The sequence below is a fragment of the Pituophis catenifer genome, unplaced genomic scaffold (assembly GCF_029215685.1).
Source record: "Pituophis catenifer annectens isolate HBS135680 unplaced genomic scaffold, rPitCat1.0.hap2 SCAF_8, whole genome shotgun sequence".
Lineage (NCBI taxonomy): Eukaryota > Metazoa > Chordata > Lepidosauria > Squamata > Colubridae > Pituophis > Pituophis catenifer.
In genome coordinates, this window is record NW_027256888.1 from 45184372 (window position 1) to 45204125 (window position 19754).

Genomic DNA, 19754 nt, shown 5'->3' on the forward strand with positions numbered 1-19754 from the left:
TTTTGATCACATGATCATAGGGCTGCTACAAAGATTGTAAGTGTGAAAAATGGTCACAAGTCACTTTTTTCAGTGCCATTGTAACTTTGGTTACTAAATGAAATGATGTAAATCGAGGACTACCTATAGCTTAGTCATTATTTAAACCTTTTGTGGCCAGGTAAAGCAAATTTGTATTTAACTGTATGTGCCAAATATGATGCAATGCATGCATATTAACGTATAACTTTATTCTAAAAAATAGTTTTATTATCATCTCCCTTAAATTCAGAAAATAACCCTGTTTTCTTAGGTGCAACAAGCTTTCTAGCATGTATGAATCATAACTTCATCACAATGATATAAACAATAAGTTTCTGATTTTAAAAATCCATTCCAATCAGATACCTTTTTGGTACATTATAAAACAGTAAACATATTTATAATTTTCAAATCATTTTTAAAGGTAAAGAACCATTAATATAGATTGGTCTTCTTCATGATTCTCAAGAATTCTTCCTCATTTATTTCTCCATCTCCATCACGATCAGCTTCATCTATCATTTCCTGGGAAGCAAGGAGAGGAGAGGAACACTGAAGATTAAGCACTGTTCGAGAAGCATCTGACACCACTTTCATGGAATACATCCTCAGTGTTAACTTATAACTTTTATAATGTTTAAACTTCAAATATTATAGGAGTTATATATAGTGTAAGAAGTTATAGTTGTGTGTAAAGTTATATGTAAGAACAAATTTATAAGTAATCGTATCTCTTAAACATATAAAAATGGCATCACCCTTCTACCAGTGATAGAGAGATTAGGCTTGAAAAAAATATCCTGGTCTGTAGAAATACTCATATGGTTCAGGAAAAAAGGAGAGGGGACAAATACAGGCTATTTTTCACAGAATATATACAATGACCTTGTAATGTTGAATACCAGGCAGGGGAAAAGAAACAAAACGGTCCAGATGGATTGTATATTCTGTAACAGTGTATCACCACTAAATGCACACTGAACATGCTCATTTTGTATAAGGCTCTTTATTATTCTATAAACTCTGATAAACTGGAAAAGTTTAACTACATTTAAGCAGGTTATAAGCTTCTGTAATTCTTAAAATATTAAAAACCTATTAAAATAATTTTATCAGCTCTTTAATGAGGTGCCCCTACTTAATTTCAGACCCAGAACCAACAAAATGTGGGTTAGAAACAGTGTATCAAAAAGATATCAAGAAGATTCCACCTCTACCCCATCTATGCATGAGTTCTTTATCCACTTTTATTATTAAATTCAATATTTTAATTTAATGCCCAATGTTTTAATGTTTTTAATCCTTTTAAGTGTTTTATTCTGGTATTTATGGCATTATAACCTACCCAGAGTTGCTTGATAGTAAGATAAATGGCATATAAGTTTAATAAATAAATATAAAACTGATTTAGATCCTTTTAATTATTTTATCTCTTTGTTTTGCTTTTATTCACTTTTTAAATTCTGATCATGTATTGAATTGTCTTCCACTTTGTAAACTGAAGCATTAAAAATAATAAAATTTCTGTAAAAAATATCACGAATTGTATATTAGCAGCTAAATCAGACCTTAAAGTGAAGTGTACTGAAAAAGTAAATAAAACAGACTCAATAGTTTAACCACACAGGAAAACAACACCAGAAAGACCAATCAGTAAAAATGAATCAAAGCCTGAAGAGAAGATAAACTTTTATTAGAAACCAATAAAGAGCAGGAATTACAACTCTTAGGTGACATGATATAAGAGTCCAATATGCTATGCAAAACTGAACAGTTACCTGCAGTTCTTCATCTGTTAAATTTTCTCCAAGTTCCTTGGAAACCCGCTTTAGGTTTTTAAAGGAAATCTTGCCTGTACCATCATCATCAAAAAGTCGGAAAGCTTTCAGAATTTCTTCTTTAGAATCTTTTTCATTCTTACAAAAACAAAGGTAAAATAGTAAAATAAAACAAAAACACCCCCAAGCATCCTACATCTCTCTATAATGACAGTAAAATCATGTTACCATTTTTGTGGTCATCATTGCTAAAAAGTCTTCAAAGTTTATGGTGCTGCTTCCATCTTTCCCAGTGTCTGCTATCATCTTTTTAATTTCTTCTTTCTTTGGCTCAAAACCAAGAGCACGCATTGCAACCTGCAATATAAAAGCTAATAACTTGTACATGTCGAATACATACTTGAAAATTACCTACAAACTTTTCTGCCTAAAAGAGTTGCTCCTGATTAAAGAAATGTTAGTCCCATAGTTGTCCCAGGTATGCTATAGGTTCTTAATGTGGTGTGCTCCACCAAACTGAGTTCCACCAGACATAGAGATCTCTGCAAAGCTTTATTTCGTACAGAATAATGTATTCATTTATTTATTTGTTAACTTTATTTGTTGCCTATTTTGCTTACTCTATGCTACTCTAAACATCTTAATGTAGATTCCAACTCAAGCATGTCATCTATTTCTTTTATACAGTTTTTACAAAGTACATCCCATTAAAGGAATATACAGTCATAAATAATTAAGTCTTAGATCTTTTACTGCTTTTACTCCTCCAGTCTCACTGTAGGGGTTAATAGGGATCTGCAATTAGCTTGTTTTCTGTTTAATCCATGGAAATTGTCCTATTGTTCTTACATTTCATATCCTGTTGGTTTAATAATTTCCATGAAATTTCATTTCCATATATTTTTATTATCTAACTCTAATTTACAATTTGCTGTTGTTTCCTTGAGACTGCTGTCTCCCTTTGCCTTTCTCTCCAATAAGATAGCTGCATAAAGGCTGGAAAAACATCCTGTGCTAAACGTTATCAACAAGTATGTGTTTCTGTTCATAAAACAATAGGTTAAAGATGTCTGCTAATGAAAGTAATGGTTTGGAGCCTTGTCCCAGGAGGGACTTCTATTTTCTCATCTATAGCAGATGTTTTTTTCTAAGCACATGCTTGCCATTTGCTGTTTTATAAAGAGATCTATGTTCCAACATGCACAACCAGATTAAGGTTAAAAACTGTTAATCTCTGAAACAACAATACATATTACTCCTGAATGTATTTGTACCTGGTAGAACTCAAGTTTCAAATCAGAAACAAGAGTTGATCCATAAAGCACAAATGTATGGTATGCTCCCTCCACAAGAGGCCATCTTCGGACCCAACTGTTTTTGACAACTACTGACCAATCTTCATCCTTCCCTTTTTGGGAAGATTGTTAGTTTGCAACTGATTAAAACCCTGGAAGAAACACATTATCTAGACCCATTTCAGTTACATTTCAGGATGGGATTTAGTACTGAGACAGCCTTTGCTGATAACTTTTGGCGGATAGTGCATCCATCCTGATCTAGAAGCTTTCAATACTACTGACCACAGTATCCTTCTGAGCTGACTCTTTGGGTTGGGGATTGAGGGCACCATTTTATGGCAATTCTCTTCCTTTTTTCCAAGGCCTGTTCCAGTTGGTGCTAGTTGGTTGGGAGATTGTCCCCTGGACTCCTCTGTGACATGTTGCAGGCTTCCTCTATCTCCTCCTTTTCAACATCTACATGAAACCACTGTGTGAAATTATCTGACCATTTGGGGTTTGGTATCATTAGTTTTTTACTGAAGTACTGTACTACGGTACCTATATTTTGCACTATTTTCTTATTACAATTAACACAAAATTTATTTAAGCAATGAAACAGCAAAGTTAAATAAGGCAACCTGTAAATTGGGCTTCCATGGGCATGACGAGCAGATCTGGCAAAGTTGGATTTTGCAAGGTAGTCCTGAGGTAGCCTTTAATAGACCACTTTGGGTAATATCATAGGGTTGTAAGACTATATTGCAGCATAAAAAAATCCAAATAAAACCAAATTATTAAAGAATACAAGGAAAATTAATATATACCTTCAGTTCTTTGACATCAATGCTACCGCACCCCTCAGTATCAAACAAATCAAAAGCTTCTCTGATCTCCTGCTTCTGATCTTCAGAAAGCTCATGTTTTAACCCACCACTTCTCCGACGATGGGGGCCACTCAAACCTGGTTTTTTGAATCCAGATGCCTTCAATAAACACAAGTTAAAATAGTATTTGAAATGTTTATTTCATTAAACTTATTTTCCACATTGCCAAACAAGCCAACAGTAAACAGCCCAACCAAAGAACCTCTAAGACCACCTTCCCCAACACTAACATGGCAAGCCACTAGAATATAAGCTGACACCAAACCCCTCTCCTTACCAGCACTGATGATATTACCTAGTTTGGGTAATGAAAGAAAACAATCAAGCTCATAGAGTACCAAGGACCCCTCATTTCAACCCTGAGCTATAAATATTCTCCTTTATTGGTACATGTTGGTCAAGTGTATATGTTCACTATATGTGGTACTTATATTTTCATTTGTACTGCACTTAGATATAAGCAGATATCAAAAATATTAGTTGGTAGAAAACATAAAATTTTCCTCCGTAAAACCATATTTCAATTACATGTACTTTATCTGTCTACACAGAGGGTTAATTTGGATGCTCTCTCAAGGGGAACAACCAGAAATACTTGAAGGATGGAAATAAACTTTAAAAACTCGCAATTTTTAGTAAGACTGGGAAGCTGGAGTCATACATGGCACTAAGCCATGTTTACTTTTGAGTGTGTTGTGGAAATACGGCTCTTTTATAAACTATGATTTTCAGTCCGCTGGAGTTTAGTCAGCAAGTTATGGCTGCTTACATGCATGCAGTGCCTTTTTACTACAAGTATTAACACTGCAAAGAGGAAACAAAACCCGCTGTATTACTACATTAAATATTATTTAAATCGCCTCATGATTCCTCGTGAAGCATTTCTTGATTTACGGTTGTTGGGCTAACTTTCTACACGGTACTTAGGACTCGGGTATATTCATTGGCCAAAAAAGGCACCAGTTTTCTGCACACTCATCCAGGAATAAATAAGAAAACTTTTTTCTCCCTCCCAGCAGAACTCCAGAAGATTGAAATACAACACTTGTTTTTTTTTTTAATCTGATCCGTTTTTACTTTGCTCGGGTTCTAAAAATATCCGCTAGTAAAATAGGGCATAGATTTTACTACAGCCAATCAGGCTGGATTTGGCGCGAAAAGTAATCCGAAAGCCACCGGTTCAGGACGATTGCACGTTGCAACCGTGATCCTTAAGAGATTTAATGACGCTGTAACTTAATTCAGTTAACTAGATCCAGAGAGGGAAATGCGTGAGAACGGCTACAAAAAGATGATCAGATATTTATTTCCTTTACCAAAACCTGGGAAAGAAACACTCACCATTATCTTACAGAAGTTGGGCTCACTTGTTCAAGAAACCACACAAACCAAACCACCTGCAAAAACCGATTACGTTCCGCCTCTAACGTGCCCGGATTGTCCAATGACAGAAAAGATTCCCGCGAAAACTCTCCTCTCTTCGTTACACCAAGGCCAATCCAGAAACGCGAGTGACGGCCGGGCTTTGTGACGCCATTTAGAGCTCTCGTTGCAGTTTCCGCTGGATACAACAATAAACGAGGCGCCGGCGTCCTAGTAACCAGACCCGTTCCCGAGGACGCGAAGAACTTGAGCGTTGGTTTCCCTGGGCAGCTGCTGGTTGACAAGTTATTTTGCAATAAACCGAGTGATGGCAGGGTGGGTTCAATCTGTGCTGAGATTATTGCGGTAGGGTGACCCAGAATAAGGCGTTGGCTTTTGACCACTTCACGACTTTTGGCTTTTGACCACTTTCATTAACGAAACAGCAAGGTAGCCACAATGGTTTGGCTAGGTGGCTCAGTGGCTAAGAAACTGAGCTTGTCGATCAGAAAGGTCGGCGGTTCGAATGCATAGTATAGGTCTCCTGGGTGAGCAGCGGGTTGGACTAGATGACCTCGAAGATCCCTTTCAACTCTGTTACTGTTACTGGTCCAGTAGGAACACCCTCAAGTTTCTTGGTGTCTAGCCATTTACTTGTCACAGAAGCAAGCAGTGAAGATAAATGTATCAAGGTCTCAACAGGATCAGAACGATAGCATTGGAAACTATTGCGATTTATTTCCTATTTATTTATTGCGACTTATTTCCAAAAGTGTTTTGGCTCAAGCCTTTCATAAAATCCTTCGGAATCATTGCTTACAGTTGTAAAGCCTCTTGTTTATTTTTTTTTAAATTTTTTATACTTTTCTATAAGGATCGTATTAAGCTGAAGGACTATCGGAAATAATAAAAAAACTCAAGCAAATATCTGAACGGAAAGCAAAGAGTTAGCAAATAATGATCGACATGAATGAGTTCCTAGATGAAATAACAGACAAAGGAAGCAAAAGTATATCTTTAAGAGGATCACAGGATAAAAGCGATTCGTGAACTTCCTGTCGGTTGTTGATAGTTCACATAATTTACGATTTTCAATGAGCTTTAATAACTGACCTGAATATATCAATGCTTTTTTTGAAGCAAATATTAAAAGTACACAAAATATTAAAACTAACATTTAAAATGTAACAAAAACATTACACCTTTTTTTGAGCTCGTGAGCAGAATGCATTTAAGAAATATTGTAGACTTCAAAAGTAATTTTCAAAACAATAGGAAAGAGCAGTGCAACCTAATACAGTCATTAGGATCCTTACTCAAAATCCACTCCCTGCTTTTATTTAGTTCTTTGCAACTTAAGCTCCAGTCGAATTATATTAATACTTATCATCCAGTTGGAAAAGCTTCCCGTGGTCTCAACAGACTTTATATTTCGCTCGCTTTCTTTTCGCTGAAGTAAGGGCAGACTACGGGCAAAAAGCTTCAGATGCTACTGAGCATGCTCAGCAGAAGACATTTCCGTCCGGGGCAGCAGCGATTGCTCGGAATGTAACCTCCTTTGCAAAGAGATGCAAGGCTAGGCCCCTTACGGGAGAAAGATTAGTAGTTTCTCTCGTTCAAACCGCGGATTCTAACTTTCACAAGGGAGCTAAAGCTGAGCAGGTAATTGCTTTGTTAAAGCCGATTCAGTTCGCGGGAGATATTTGGCGCGCTCCTTTGGAAAGCCTCCATCCCAATTCTGCCCAACTCATCCCCGACTTTACTGGGCGAAGGATGCGGGGGGGGGGGAGGCGGTGTCATGTAGGGCGGAATCCGAGGAGCGGCAGATGTTGCTGATTGACACTCGCGTTTCTGGTGACACGAAAGGCATCTGCCTCGACCGCTTCTCTGCTTCCCCAGAGCAGGGCTCTCCAACCTTGGCAACTTTAAGCCTGGCGGACTTCAACTCCCAGAATTCCCCAGCCAGCAAAGCTGATTGAGGAATTCTGGGAGTTGAAGTGCGCCAGGTTTAAAGTTGCCAAGGTTGGAGACCCGTGCCCCAGAGGACTGGGTTGGGAATAAGAAAAAGAGCCTCCTCTATTTTCCCCCTTATATTACCCTGAATCTGGAAAGACAAAATACAAGGATTGGGAGCGGGTCTGGATGCGGTCCAAATCAGTGGTGAAATCCAAATTTTTTTACTACCTGTTCTGTGGGTGTGGCTTTGGTGTGATGTGGCTTGGTGGGTGTGGCAGGGGAAGGATATTGCAAAATCGCCATTCCCTCCCCATTCCTGGGGGAAGGATATCGCAAAATCTCCATTCCCACCCCACTCGGGCCAGCCAGAGGTGATATTTGCCGGTTCTCCAAACTACTCGAAATTTCCACTACCGGTTCTCCAGAACCTGTCAGAACCTGCTCGATTTCACCCCTGATCCAAATCCTTCCCTTGTCGCCCAGAGGAAGATGGTTGGGCAAGGCAGAGCAGACGGGGCGGAATAACTGCTGTTCGGGGGTTTCTCGCTTGCCGCACAGAGAAACGGGCAACCAACCCGAGGGTCTTACTGAGCTCTTGGGTTGGCAGGGGGAAGGTTGTGTGTGTGTGTGTCTGTATCGGGTGGTGGTGGTGGACGGGATAGTATTAAGCAGCTAACAAGAGTGTTGCGGCTCTTCATGCTGCCTTCGGTCCACTTCTACTAGTCTCATCTGGGTGAGCAAGAGGGTGAAGAGCTCTTCCAGGTGGCAACCAGCAGCTACTTGTCCCTTGGGCAGGAAGGGAAACCAACTGAAGAAATCCTTTTCCAGATTTCGGCCTCTTCCTTCCCCTTCCTGGGCTATGGTGATGACCAGCTGTTCTGTCTGAATAGCTGCTGACAAGGTCTTAAAAGAAGTGGTAGATTTCCCTGCTTCTGAAGCCCTTTGCCTGCCCAGGGGGAAACAAGCTCGCTTTCCTTTTCTTTCTGTGAAGGACTTTCCTTTTGAGGAGGGGTGGGACAGGCACAATTTGTGTTAAAGAGGAACCAGGTAAAACTATAGTCGGTTTCACCTTGGTGGGGGAAAAAGTCCTTCCACTGCTGGGGCTATTTTCTATATATATAGAAAAGGAGTTGGGCAGAATATATATAAAGTTTGCCTTTTCATACCAGTGGATCATTCGACCAGTGAAACAAATGCCATTTTCTCATCCACTGGTCAAATAAGCAAAAGCCTAATCCAAGGTTCTGAAGCAATTTTTTCCCCCCAGATGAATCCTGAAATATTTCTTATTGTGTCAGCAGAAAGAATTTTAGCAAGTGAAAATAGTACCCTGCTGACCTCCCTGAGGACTTTTATACCAGAGCTCTGCACACTTCAGGGCCTACTTTAGACCTGTTTGATATCATGTTGCCCATTTCGGAGTGCTGAGTTTGTTAGTGACTCTGCTTTATTATATTTGTAATCACAGCATAGCTAGTTTCCTGTGAATAATTGGGTTCTGTGGACCTTAGTGATATCATTTCCCTTGGTAGGAAGTCTTGCCTGGCTAGGGAATTCTGGGAATTGAAATCCACACATTTTAACATTATTGATACAGTGTTCCAGAAAGTATAGCATCTGGTCTCTTCCTTATTTAGAACTTCCCTGAAGAAGTCAGCATAGCAGTATGCAGCCATGGTCCCATCTGATTTGTTGGGAAAAGCACTTGTTACAAAATTACCAATATGCTGATATATTATCATCAGAATTCAAATTTGAAATGCAACTGAGGAATGACAGCCAAAGTCTCTGAAATATTTCAGTGTGGTCCTTTACATACTTTACAATCAATCCTAACTTTTGGAACTCCTCCTATAATGACCATCAAAGTTTATTCTGCCAGCATAAGATATGAAATACAAATAAAATACATGTACAAAACAAGACTGAGGTGTGTTATCAATTTGTTTTCTTTTGCATGAAGTGGAGATGAGCCTTTTTTCTTGCAGGACTATTGGCAGGTAGGAGATAGTGACAACGGAGGATGATTTTCTCTTGGTCAGGTGGGAGAAAGGAGAGTAAGCACAGCTCATCTCAGGATGTTTTTTTCATTTATGGCCTGCTGCACTGAAGATAATTAGGTAATGTTTACATTGTTTTCTAAAGGATTGAAGAGGAGGGGTAGAAATTCAGATGATGTGGATGAGCCCAAGTGGTGATGGGAAGGTTTTACAGTTGTGCAACATTGACATAAACCCTTCCAATCTAGGCACTTCTGCACCTTTGCAACAGCTGACTATACTCTTGTACAGCTTTATTATGTGAATTATTATATTCCAGTTATTCAGCTCTCTCCAATATAAAGTTTATCTTCTAGTATGCTATAATGCATAAAATTTTATTCCTGTTCACTGACAATGAAATTATTTACCCAACACTTCGAATCATACAGTTACTACAATGGATTTGTCCAACACACTGAGCCACAAACTAGTTGATTATAGTGTGTTGTGGGAACACAGCCTAAATATTGTTTCTTGTATATTCCTTGAGAAGTTTTGTTGGTTCTAAAAAGAGCAATGCAATTTCATTATTTTTATTAAGACAACAGTTGGTTCCATAAACAATTGCTTTGATGTTTCTGTTTTAAAAAGTTGTTTAGAGACAAGACTGATATAAGTAGCCCAGCAAATCTAGATTATGAGCAAAGAAAGTTGCCAAGAAAAAATTGCTAGAAGAAATAACCAGTTTTGTACTATATATTTTTCTTTTCTTCCTTCTGTATTTATGCATACATCTAAGAACTTTTTAAGATAATAAAGAAGTTGATTAGTTTAAAGATACGTCCAAAGCATTTATTAGCAGATGCAATAGATATGACCATGGCATAATTCTAATTTTTGGAAGCTTTATAAACTTACTCTGTTCATCTGTCAGAAGAATGGGAGAAAAAGAGACTTCAGATTCCAGAGTAAACTTTGATTTTAGTACAAAGAGAATCTGCCTGTATGCCTAGTCAGAGCAAATCTAGAAATCACAGCAGTTTTTTTTTTATTTGCTTGAATTAATTGTAACACTATGCACATATAGTTTTTTTAAAAAATGACAGTATTCTGGAAATAGAATTTAATTTCTGTCTGAACTGGGTGCAGCTCTATCTCAGAGAGAATGTCAGTAGTGTCCAAAGGGTAACATAAAAGCCAAAACAAATAAGGCACAAGCAATAAATATGTGTTTCATTTGCAGCTGTCCTGGGAACATGGCTTTCAGAAACGTGAACACAAAGAGACATATTGGTCTGCAACATCTTTCAGCTTTGGCTTCCACTGGACGGACACTTTTAGGACCCATGAAATTGTCCAAATTTATAGTTGATGAAAGTATTCCTGGTGGTATGTTAATTTGCTCTCCACTGAGACTTCTTGAGAACATGGATTTAAGTAGTGCTGTGGGGCAGCTTCTTAATGAAGCCATCCAAGCACAGAACAAAGATTTTAAAACAGGGATGAACACTTTGCTCTTTCTTGTTGGTGCATGGAGCAATGCTGTACTTGAGTGCCTTCAACATGATGTTCCACTCTCACTCATAGTAGCTATAATGTCTGAAAGCCTGGATTCTTGCATTGAACAAGTGCAGTGTATTACGTTATCACTACACAACATACAGCAAAAGCTAAAGGATATTCCTGTAGAATGTGAAGGCATGAGCCTTATCAATAGTAACTCTAGCTTCTCTGGAAAACAGTTTACAGACATTAAAAAAACAGTTAGTAAGTCTGGGACTAGTATTTTAAATCTACTTAAAAATGAACTATCAGAAGAAAAATCAGAAGATCATATGATCCAGCAAACAAATGATATCAATCCAGTCATACCCCTCACCAACAGTATGAAATGTTTACTATCTGAGTCAATGAACAGCAATTTTGTTTTCAGTGTTTGCAAGACAATGATTCAGAAAAACTCTGATTTGCATAATTGTCATGTTGATGCCTTGACTTACAACAGAAGATCAAAATTAACCCACAGTCGATACTTTAGCAATGTAAATAAATGTCAATCACCACAACAAACAATACATCTGGATGAATGTCCAAAACCTTTTGACAGTTATTTGGGACAACTAGCATTATCTCTTAGCCATGGAAATGAATCTGCCACGAAAATGATACAGGACATTCTCAGATGCCAGCTTCCAGGTGCCAATCAAAAAACTGATACCTGTCCGTTCCAATTTGATATTTCAGAAATTGTGACATGCTGTTTATCAGGAATATCTGAAAGTCATTCGTGTGTTCACCCTGGCTATATCACGCTTGTATGTCCAGCAAAAGCTGCTGCTGTGAAGCAATTTCAGGATATGCCTATTCGTGTTATTCTTATAGATGGTGACCTAACTGAAACTTATCACCATTTAGGGTTTAATAGATTAGAGAATATGAGCATGTTTTCAGAAAATGTGTCTCATTCAAAGGAAAGCCCAAGCTTATGGGTTGATTCTATAATGGACATTCTGATTCAGTCTAATATTAATTTAATTTTGGTACAAGGTGACACATGTGAAATTCTAGAAGAAAAATGTCTCCTACATAAAATAGTGATAATTAATCATGTGGACCATAATGTGTTGAGAGCTTTTAGTAATATTATGAGAGCTGAGATAGTGACTTATATCAATCAAGTGAATGAGGATTGTATTGTCAAAGGCATTTGCGTGAATCTCTATGGAACTCTGGAATTAAATTTGGTGGAGGTCAGTGGCCAAATCCCACTTGCTTTAACAGCAGAAGGACTTCGATTGGTAACAGTTGTGCTCTGTTGCCCTTTTATGTCAAAGATGCAAGCTATGGAAGATCAGTTTTGGACCTGCGTGTACCGTCTGCATCATGCACTTCTTGATCAGGCAGTTTTTCCAGGAGGTGGTGCAGTTGAGCTCCTATGCCTCAGTTTTCTTGAAAAACTAGAAGAAGCAACCCCAAACTCTACAGGCCAATTTAATTTTGCCTCTTCCTGGTTTGCAAAATCCTCAGAACAATATAAATCTTTGGTGCTTAGTGTTTTGGCAAGTGGTTGGCGCCAGTACTTGTTTGCTGTCATGGGTAATGCTGCAAACTGTGCATCAGAGTTTGAAACCCACACTGTCATACAGCAGCATCTCAGAAGAGCAGCTCTGCATGGTTCACCATCAGCCTACATCCTGGAGGAATATAGTAAGGGAAAGATAGGAGTAAGCATTGGACATTCTGATATAGGTGGAAAGGCTTTGAAAGTGTGTGACAATATTACTGCTAAGATAGAAGCTTGGCGCAGAGCTCTAGAATTGGTGCTCTTGGTCCTTCAGACGGATGCTGAAATTATTGCAGGCCCAAAGAAGGATGAATTGTTGAAATCACAAGACTCATGTGACTTCCTATTTTTATAGGATTCTGTGTTGCTGTTAACAGATAATTAACAGTATTAATTAGCTATTAATAGTATTTGTGGGCAAAGTCAGAAGCAAAAAATGTCTCTGAAAACACACTCCAGAATTATGGAGCCTTTGTTTCATAAAACAAAGTTCACCCTCAGGGAATGAGTTCAGTCCCTGAAAGACTCATTTCCATTATTTCAATATAAATTATAACTCTGGTTTCCTTAATTGGCAATGATGTAATCTGGTGAAAATTTAATTGCAGCTGCATCCCCTCTTCTAAGTGGGACTTAAACCCCATTAATTCTGTGAAAAATTTGTCTTTCATCAAATAGAAATATTAAAGAGCTCAATAGTATAGAAAAGGTACTTTTAAAGGCAATGTTTGTATCAACATGTTCATTACTTTTTTTTAAACAAATGCTTATTGAGCATTTACGTTTACAGTGTAAAACAAGTTTTTAAAAATGGTTGTTATGTGTATGTGTAAGCAATAAATTAGCTCTGGAAAATAATATTTTAAATATCAGAAACTATACTTTATTTTTCTGTTCTGCTTTGACTTAAAATAATTAAGAGTATTGCTGTTCTTAAAATAAAATCTATATGTATACATAATCTCTTGTACAGACCCAATTTCAAGTCTTAGAGAAACCTGCAGTATAATGAGGCAGACTTACACAACCTGAGCTATTCTCCCCCATTTCCCCTCTGGATTTTATGTACATTTTTCTTTCTTTTGTGGATTTAGACTCTGCTGCCCATGGCTGATCAGATAGCATGAGATTCTTTAAAAAAAATCTAGTAAGAGACTGGTTTGTATAGATCAAGAAGCCCCTGGTTCAAATCTGCATTGTTTTAATGAATTGTCTTTAGATAAAATGTACTCTCCTTCAATCCTAAAGTCCAGCAATATATATAGACTATTGTGATGGGATTATTGTAAGAGTTGTAAAATATATTTTAAAGTTTCTTGAATACCTAGATAATATATTAAAACACTACAAATTCTAATGTGATAATGGCCCTATTAATTTCAGTGGGATGCATTAGACCAGGGGCCCTCATACTATGGCTGGGGGCCGATATGGCCCTCTGAAGCCATTAATTTGGCCCACGCAGGACCACGAGGCTGCCCTGCCCACATCACCCCGCCTATCCACTGGCCCCCACCCGCCTTCAGGAGGCCGGGGGAGGCCAAAAACAGGATGTGTGGAGGCCAAAAATGGGCCCGTTTTTGGGTGGCAGAGAGGTACTAGAAGCCAGGGAGGCCAAAAACAGGATGCGCGGAGGCCTCTGGAGGCCAAAAACGGGCCTGTGTTTTGCCTCCCCTGCCTCCAGAGAGAGGGAGAGAGAGAGGGAGACACACACACACACACAGAAGTCCCTCATACACACCCCAAGGCAGCCACATCCCTTCACTATCCTGCTTTCCACCCTCAGGAGCATAACAAAGTTTAATTGGGTGTATTGTTTGGACTGCTAAATTGGCCACGTCCACCTGGTCACATGACCACCTAGCCACACCTACCCAGCTGGTCTGGCCCCCGAACAGTCTGAGGAATCATGAATTGGCCCCCTGTTTAAAAAGTTTGAGGACCCCTACATTAGACCATTAGAGAATTATCCAGATGTTTTGACTGTTATTGATAATAATCCTAATGATCTATGTAAGATTTTTAGAGCAACACATTCAGACCCTCCGTTGAAACTTTCCTTTCTTCCTTGTGAAACCTTCTTTTTCCCATATCTTCTCTAAATCTCTTAACAGAGGCCTTCAAAAGAAGATCATCAGAGGCCTTCAGGGGAAGAAAAACCACTATTTATCTACTGATCAACACTGCATACTCCAGTGTAAAAAGAATTGACTGTTCTTTTTAGCCAGCAGATGGCAATCTACACTGATATTTACTACAACCTTAAATACAATTAACCTTAAACATTTTAATTAAAAGCAACATGATTTTGTTGCACAAAGAACTGTATTCAGGTAGTCTGTGTTCATACAGTATGAGAAAGGTCAGTTAGAGAATCAAATAAAAGCTATATTTACACATCATCAGGGAAGAAGGGCTATTCTATTAGCTTGCCCCAGTGCTTGATGTGGACCCAGTGAGTTTTCAGAAGGAAGTTGGGATTATTCCTGAAGCTCTGTTACATAGCTTGAAATTAGCATGCAACTTGGATCTTATATTGAGTCATATCTGTGCAGACACTTTCAGTTTGTGAATCCTGCAATGTCCAGTCTTTTATGGAAGAACTCTCAGAGATGAAATAGCACGAGATTCCTAGTGCACTACTGGAGAAAGAGGGCATCCAACTGAACATAGCTGACAACCTTCATTAGGACATACCTTGCAATAATAAAAGTGATGAAGAGAAAATACTTCTCTACTCTTAGTGTGTCCACATATATTTGCTTATTTATTTAATAAATGTATAGCCCACCCATCTCATATACTGTAAATCATTCCGGGCAATTTATAACATAGCCAGCTGCAGTCCTGTTCCTGATAACCAGGTCCCTCTTTGGTAAAAAGGGTTCATGGAAATCCTTGTGAATATTACTGAGGCATCTGTCAGATAAAAATCACACATTCAAAATATCTTGAAGTCCAGCTGGGCAGGTCTTATGAATGTGACTGAAGCATGTTCAGTTCATGTTTCAGCCACTTGGTCCTGAGGAAGGGGTCCGGTCCTTGCAGCTGTGAGCTCTGCCACCTGTGTTTTGGACCCATGTTTCTCCTGGGTTATCAAAGCCTCCTGAGAGATGGCATAAGATTGGATCCAAGTGGTGTTTAATGCCTCTGCAGAAGTGGATGGTTCTCTGCTTTGAAGAAGGCAGTATTTCACTTCAAGAAGCCATTTTTGAACCTAACTTTCTTAAACAACTTTTGTCCAATGTCCTACACTTCCCTTTTTAGGAAGATTGTTGATATGGTGGTAAGTGCTCAGCTTCAAAGAGCCCCGGAAGAAGATATTTTTCAGTTGGAAGAGTTACAGTAGTGAGAAGATACTTATATTATGGAGTGTAGGAAGTTAGGACCCACCCCTCTCCTAAAAGAATGAAATATTCTAGGAAATATTAAAAAGGCAGAATATTATATTTCCCTGGATGAGAAATGGAGAAACATGGTTTTTTTTAGGCAGGAAGCAGACTCGCTCTTAATAGCTCCCACCCTCCTCAATAGCCCACAGACAGATGTCAGCATTTAAGAGATAGCGATGGCTAGGTCTATTCATAAGCAAATACCCTCACTCAAGATCCAACAAAGGTACGATTATCCCTCAGCCATAATTGGAATTTCCCAAAGCCCCTTCATTACATCACCAGCAAGATTCAACCAAGCCTGAGACTCAAGACAACCTACAAAGTTAACCCTACATGGCCCATGGGAGCTGACAACCAATCAGAATACATTTCTTTCACAGGAACAGGAAGCAAGTTCAAAACCCAAGAGAGGGTATAAATCAATCAATCAATTACTTTTACGCAAAAATAGAACTGCACAATTATTTTCACTCTAAATTTCTTTAGGAAAACCACGTTCTGAGTTCTAGCCACATTCTGAATTCTTCCTATCCACATTAAATGATTTAAAAAATTTGGACTATTGTGCCATACAATACATTTTAACTTTTTGTTTGAATCATTGTGGTTTCTTGAAAAAAGTCATAATTACTGGGTCCGTGCATTGCAATAGATAAAAAATCTTCACAAACCACAATAGCTGGATTAAAACCACAACTAAAATAAAGAAATCATATGGTTTTGCACTATGCATAAATAATTTTTCCAGCTTCCTTTTTGCCTGTTTCCATTCCCTATATGTCATATGCATCTCAATACAGCTTTTTATTAATTTTATAGTATATATGAAATGCTTTTTTGTTTGAACTTTCAGATCTGTTTTAATTAGCATCGTACATAAAATAGGTTTATTTCCTAGTCTTTATTAATCTTCAGCCAAAACAAGCATGCCTCAGAATAAGAGTTGGAAGGGATTTTGGAGGTGTTCTAGTCCAACCCCCTGATCAAGCAGGAAATCCTATACTATTTCAGACAAATGGTTGCCCAATCTCTTCTTAAACAACCTCCAGCGTTTAGCACCCACAACTTCTGGAGGCAAATCATTCCACTGATTAATTGTTTTAATTGTCAGGAAATTAGTTCTAGGTTGGTTCTCTCTTTAATTGGTTTCCTTCCGTTGTTTCTTGTCCTGCATTCAGGTGCTTTGGAAAATAGATTGACCCCCTCTTCTTTGTGGCAGCCCCTTAGATATTGGAACAGTGCTATCATGTCACCTCTAGTCCTTCTTTTCATTAAACTAGCCATACTCAATTCCTGCAATTGTTCTTCATATGTTTCAGTTTTTGTTCCTCTTCTCTGCACTCTTTCAAGAGTCTCAAATCTTTTTTTTATTATGGCGACCAAAACTGGATGCAGTATTCCAAGTGTGATCTTACCAAGTCATTATAAAAAGGTATTAACACTTTGCATGATCTTAATTCTATACCTATACCCTGTAACCCTAACTCTCTACTGGGATTTTATTGTTTGCATTAATATTTGCATTTTAGATGTCTTTACACATGAGATTAGTTTTAGGACGCAGATCTTGCACGTAGCCAAGGCACAATATTTTCTTCTCCTCTTTCAAGCAAATTGTTGATACACATATCCCAACATAAAGTGGAAGGGCAGGAGAGTACTTTTGGGCTGCAAATCCAAAGCTTGGGGGAGGAATATGGATGTGGGAAGCAGAAAAAACTTTTCTGGTCTTGTCCAGGCAGGTTGTTCTCTGCTCTGGCCTTGAAGGAAAGGAGAGAAATAGTTAGAGATCTGAAAGTAAACAGATTACCTGGGAGGATGACCATGAAAGAATGCCTGAAAGAGAGTACAGAGATTGTTGAAAAATTTAACTAAGGGGAAGACTGGAAATAGCTGCATGAATTTGGTGAGCTATTTTCCATGAGAAATAGAAAGGTCAGCAGGAAGAACTGTATGTGGTAGGAGGTAAACGGATCTCTGGGATTAAAGTTTAGGAGGATGCAACTCAAAGCCAAGAAAATCTTCAGGGAAATGTGCAAAGACCTGCCTGGGTGTGAGAAGACAGGAATTGGAGAAGAGAGAAGGTGCTGAACTATGAATCAGAAATCCCTAGGAAACCAACAGGAGACAAGGAGAAATACTCCTACTAAAATTTGGATTAAGGATTGCAATTTGTGAAAATTGGGAATTAGTCATGCACAACTAAATGGAGAAATGACCTGGAACATAATTCCTGCTCTTGGAAATAATATAAAAATTTGAGGCCAGCATTTACAATCAAATTATATTTTTTAGATATGCAAATCAGCTTCAGGGATTCTGATGTTTGAAGGTGATTGCTAACTATTTCAAGATATTTGCTTCTGAATCTTGTAGCAGAAGTTGATTATCTTGTGGGTTACCTTAAGACTTCTCATCTAAATCACATTCCTATGTCCCTTGCCTGATGGTAAAACTATGTTTTCTGGACCTTTTAGAAAACCAGCAGGGTTGGGGCTAATCTGATGTCTTGGGAGATATTGTTCAAAAGGTTCTCTTCCTGAACCTCATCAGACAAGACTCCCTAGCTGTCAGGACCCAGAGCATGCATCTCCTGCTGGATCTGATGGGATGGGTAGATTTGATTGGAGAGAGGTAGTCCCTCAAATAGTCTGGTCCCATGCCATGAAGAATTTTAGCAATCACCAGCACCTTGAATTGAACCTGAAAGCAAAGGGGCAACCAATGCAATCCCATCCAATACAAAAGATGGAATGTTCCCAGAAACAGTGGGCCCCCACATCCAAAGATACTCAGTGTTGCATAGATTGAACTGAAGTCAGGTGTTTCTCATACAACCTTCCACAGCCTCCAGACATCAAGACAAGACTTCCATGGCATCATTTATTTGGTTTAGAGTGGAGATATAAAGCTAGGTACCATCAGCATACTAATGGTATCTTCTTCATGTGATTCAGTTGATAAGTCATGTCCATCTTTTTATGACCATAGCATGCAACCGCCCCATCTTCCGTTGTCCTCCTGAGTCTGCCCAAACTCATTCCCATTACATCAATGACACTATCTAACCATCTCATCCTCTCCTTTTGCCTTTAATCTTTCCCAACATCAGAGTCTTTTCCAATGAGACAACCTCTCTTCTCATTAGGTGGTCAAAGTATTTGAGATTGAAAGTCAGGGTTGATTTCCTTTAGGATTGACTGATATGATCTCCTTGAAATCCAAGGGACTCTCAAGAATCTTCTCCAGCAATGGTATCTTACCCTGTACCATTGGATAATCTCACCCAATGGCTTTATATAGATGTTAAACAGAGCGGAAAAAGTACCTAAGATGTGGCATCTTGCAAAACAGGGACAACCCCCCCCCCATCAACATCAATGAATGAATGAATAGTCCCTGCAGGACAGAAGAAAATTAGACACCCACTATCAACCCCCCAAACTGATCCAGAATGATACCATGCTTGTTTATACAGTTTTGACTGTATAAATAAGGTAACTTTGCATAAACATATTTTTATCTTAATCATTAACATATAATATGTCAATATTTATTAAATATTGAATAATATTTGATGCTTATTTTTGTTTTGTTCTTTTTGTATTATAAGTGTTGGGGTCAGGGTTAACTCTTTGTAAACTAAATGTTTCCTTTTCCCGTCTATTACATAAAAGGATTTTACATTTATTCTGGAGTTTTCTTTCTAAACAAAACAAAGTTTTAGTTTCAGAAGCCTTTGGATACTAAAACATGATTATAGCTGCTGTAACTGCTGTTTAGCTGTTGCAGTTAATCTAGGGTTTTAATATGGTTTTATTTAAATTGTAGTTTTAGTTTTGCGGCTTTATTGTGGTTTTATGCAGACTTATATTTAATTATATTTAATACTCTTGCGTTTTGTGGTAAGCTGAGAGTTTGCAGTAGAGGCCACATGGCAAAATTAAAATAAATAAAAATGTTAAATGAATAACGTATAAAAAGATACAAATGTTACTATCAAATTTATAAGTGGGCAAAAGTTTTATATCA

General features: G+C 38.2%; 2 protein-coding genes across 3 annotated transcripts; one reads left to right on the forward strand and one right to left on the reverse strand.

Annotated features, from left to right (window-relative positions):
- Positions 1 to 394: 394 nt before the first annotated feature.
- LOC139320154 (uncharacterized) lies at positions 395 to 5400 on the reverse strand. The gene is made up of 5 exons (XM_070948332.1): positions 5305 to 5400; positions 3904 to 4062; positions 2028 to 2156; positions 1800 to 1937; positions 395 to 546 (listed from the first exon to the last, which is right to left on the reverse strand). Exons 1-5 carry the CDS (start codon positions 5305 to 5307, stop codon positions 457 to 459), a joined length of 519 nt encoding a protein of 172 aa, XP_070804433.1. The 5' UTR covers positions 5308 to 5400; the 3' UTR covers positions 395 to 456.
- A 1571-nt stretch (positions 5401 to 6971) lies between these two features.
- On the forward strand, positions 6972 to 13046 carry BBS12 (Bardet-Biedl syndrome 12). Of its 2 annotated transcripts, none has more exons than XM_070948738.1 (2): positions 6972 to 6987; positions 10507 to 13046. In XM_070948738.1, exon 2 carries the CDS (start codon positions 10520 to 10522, stop codon positions 12680 to 12682), a length of 2163 nt encoding a protein of 720 aa, XP_070804839.1. In that variant the 5' UTR covers positions 6972 to 6987; positions 10507 to 10519; the 3' UTR covers positions 12683 to 13046. The 2 variants fall into 2 exon arrangements, with proteins under 2 accessions (XP_070804839.1, XP_070804838.1); XM_070948737.1 differs by lacking the exon at positions 6972 to 6987 and adding an exon at positions 9313 to 9401.
- Positions 13047 to 19754: the final 6708 nt, after the last annotated feature.

Bases quoted from the DNA above. Each gene is read 5' to 3' on its own strand.
- BBS12 (XM_070948738.1), top strand. From the start codon at position 10,520: ATGGCTTTCAGAAACGTGAACACAAAGAGACATATTGGTCTGCAACAT.
- LOC139320154 (XM_070948332.1), bottom strand. The intron at 1,938-2,027 runs GTAACATGATTT...TGTTTTTGTAAG, and splicing joins CAATGATGACCACAAAAATG to AATGAAAAAGATTCTAAAGA. The intron at 547-1,799 runs GTAACTGTTCAG...CTTGCTTCCCAG, and splicing joins TAACAGATGAAGAACTGCAG to GAAATGATAGATGAAGCTGA.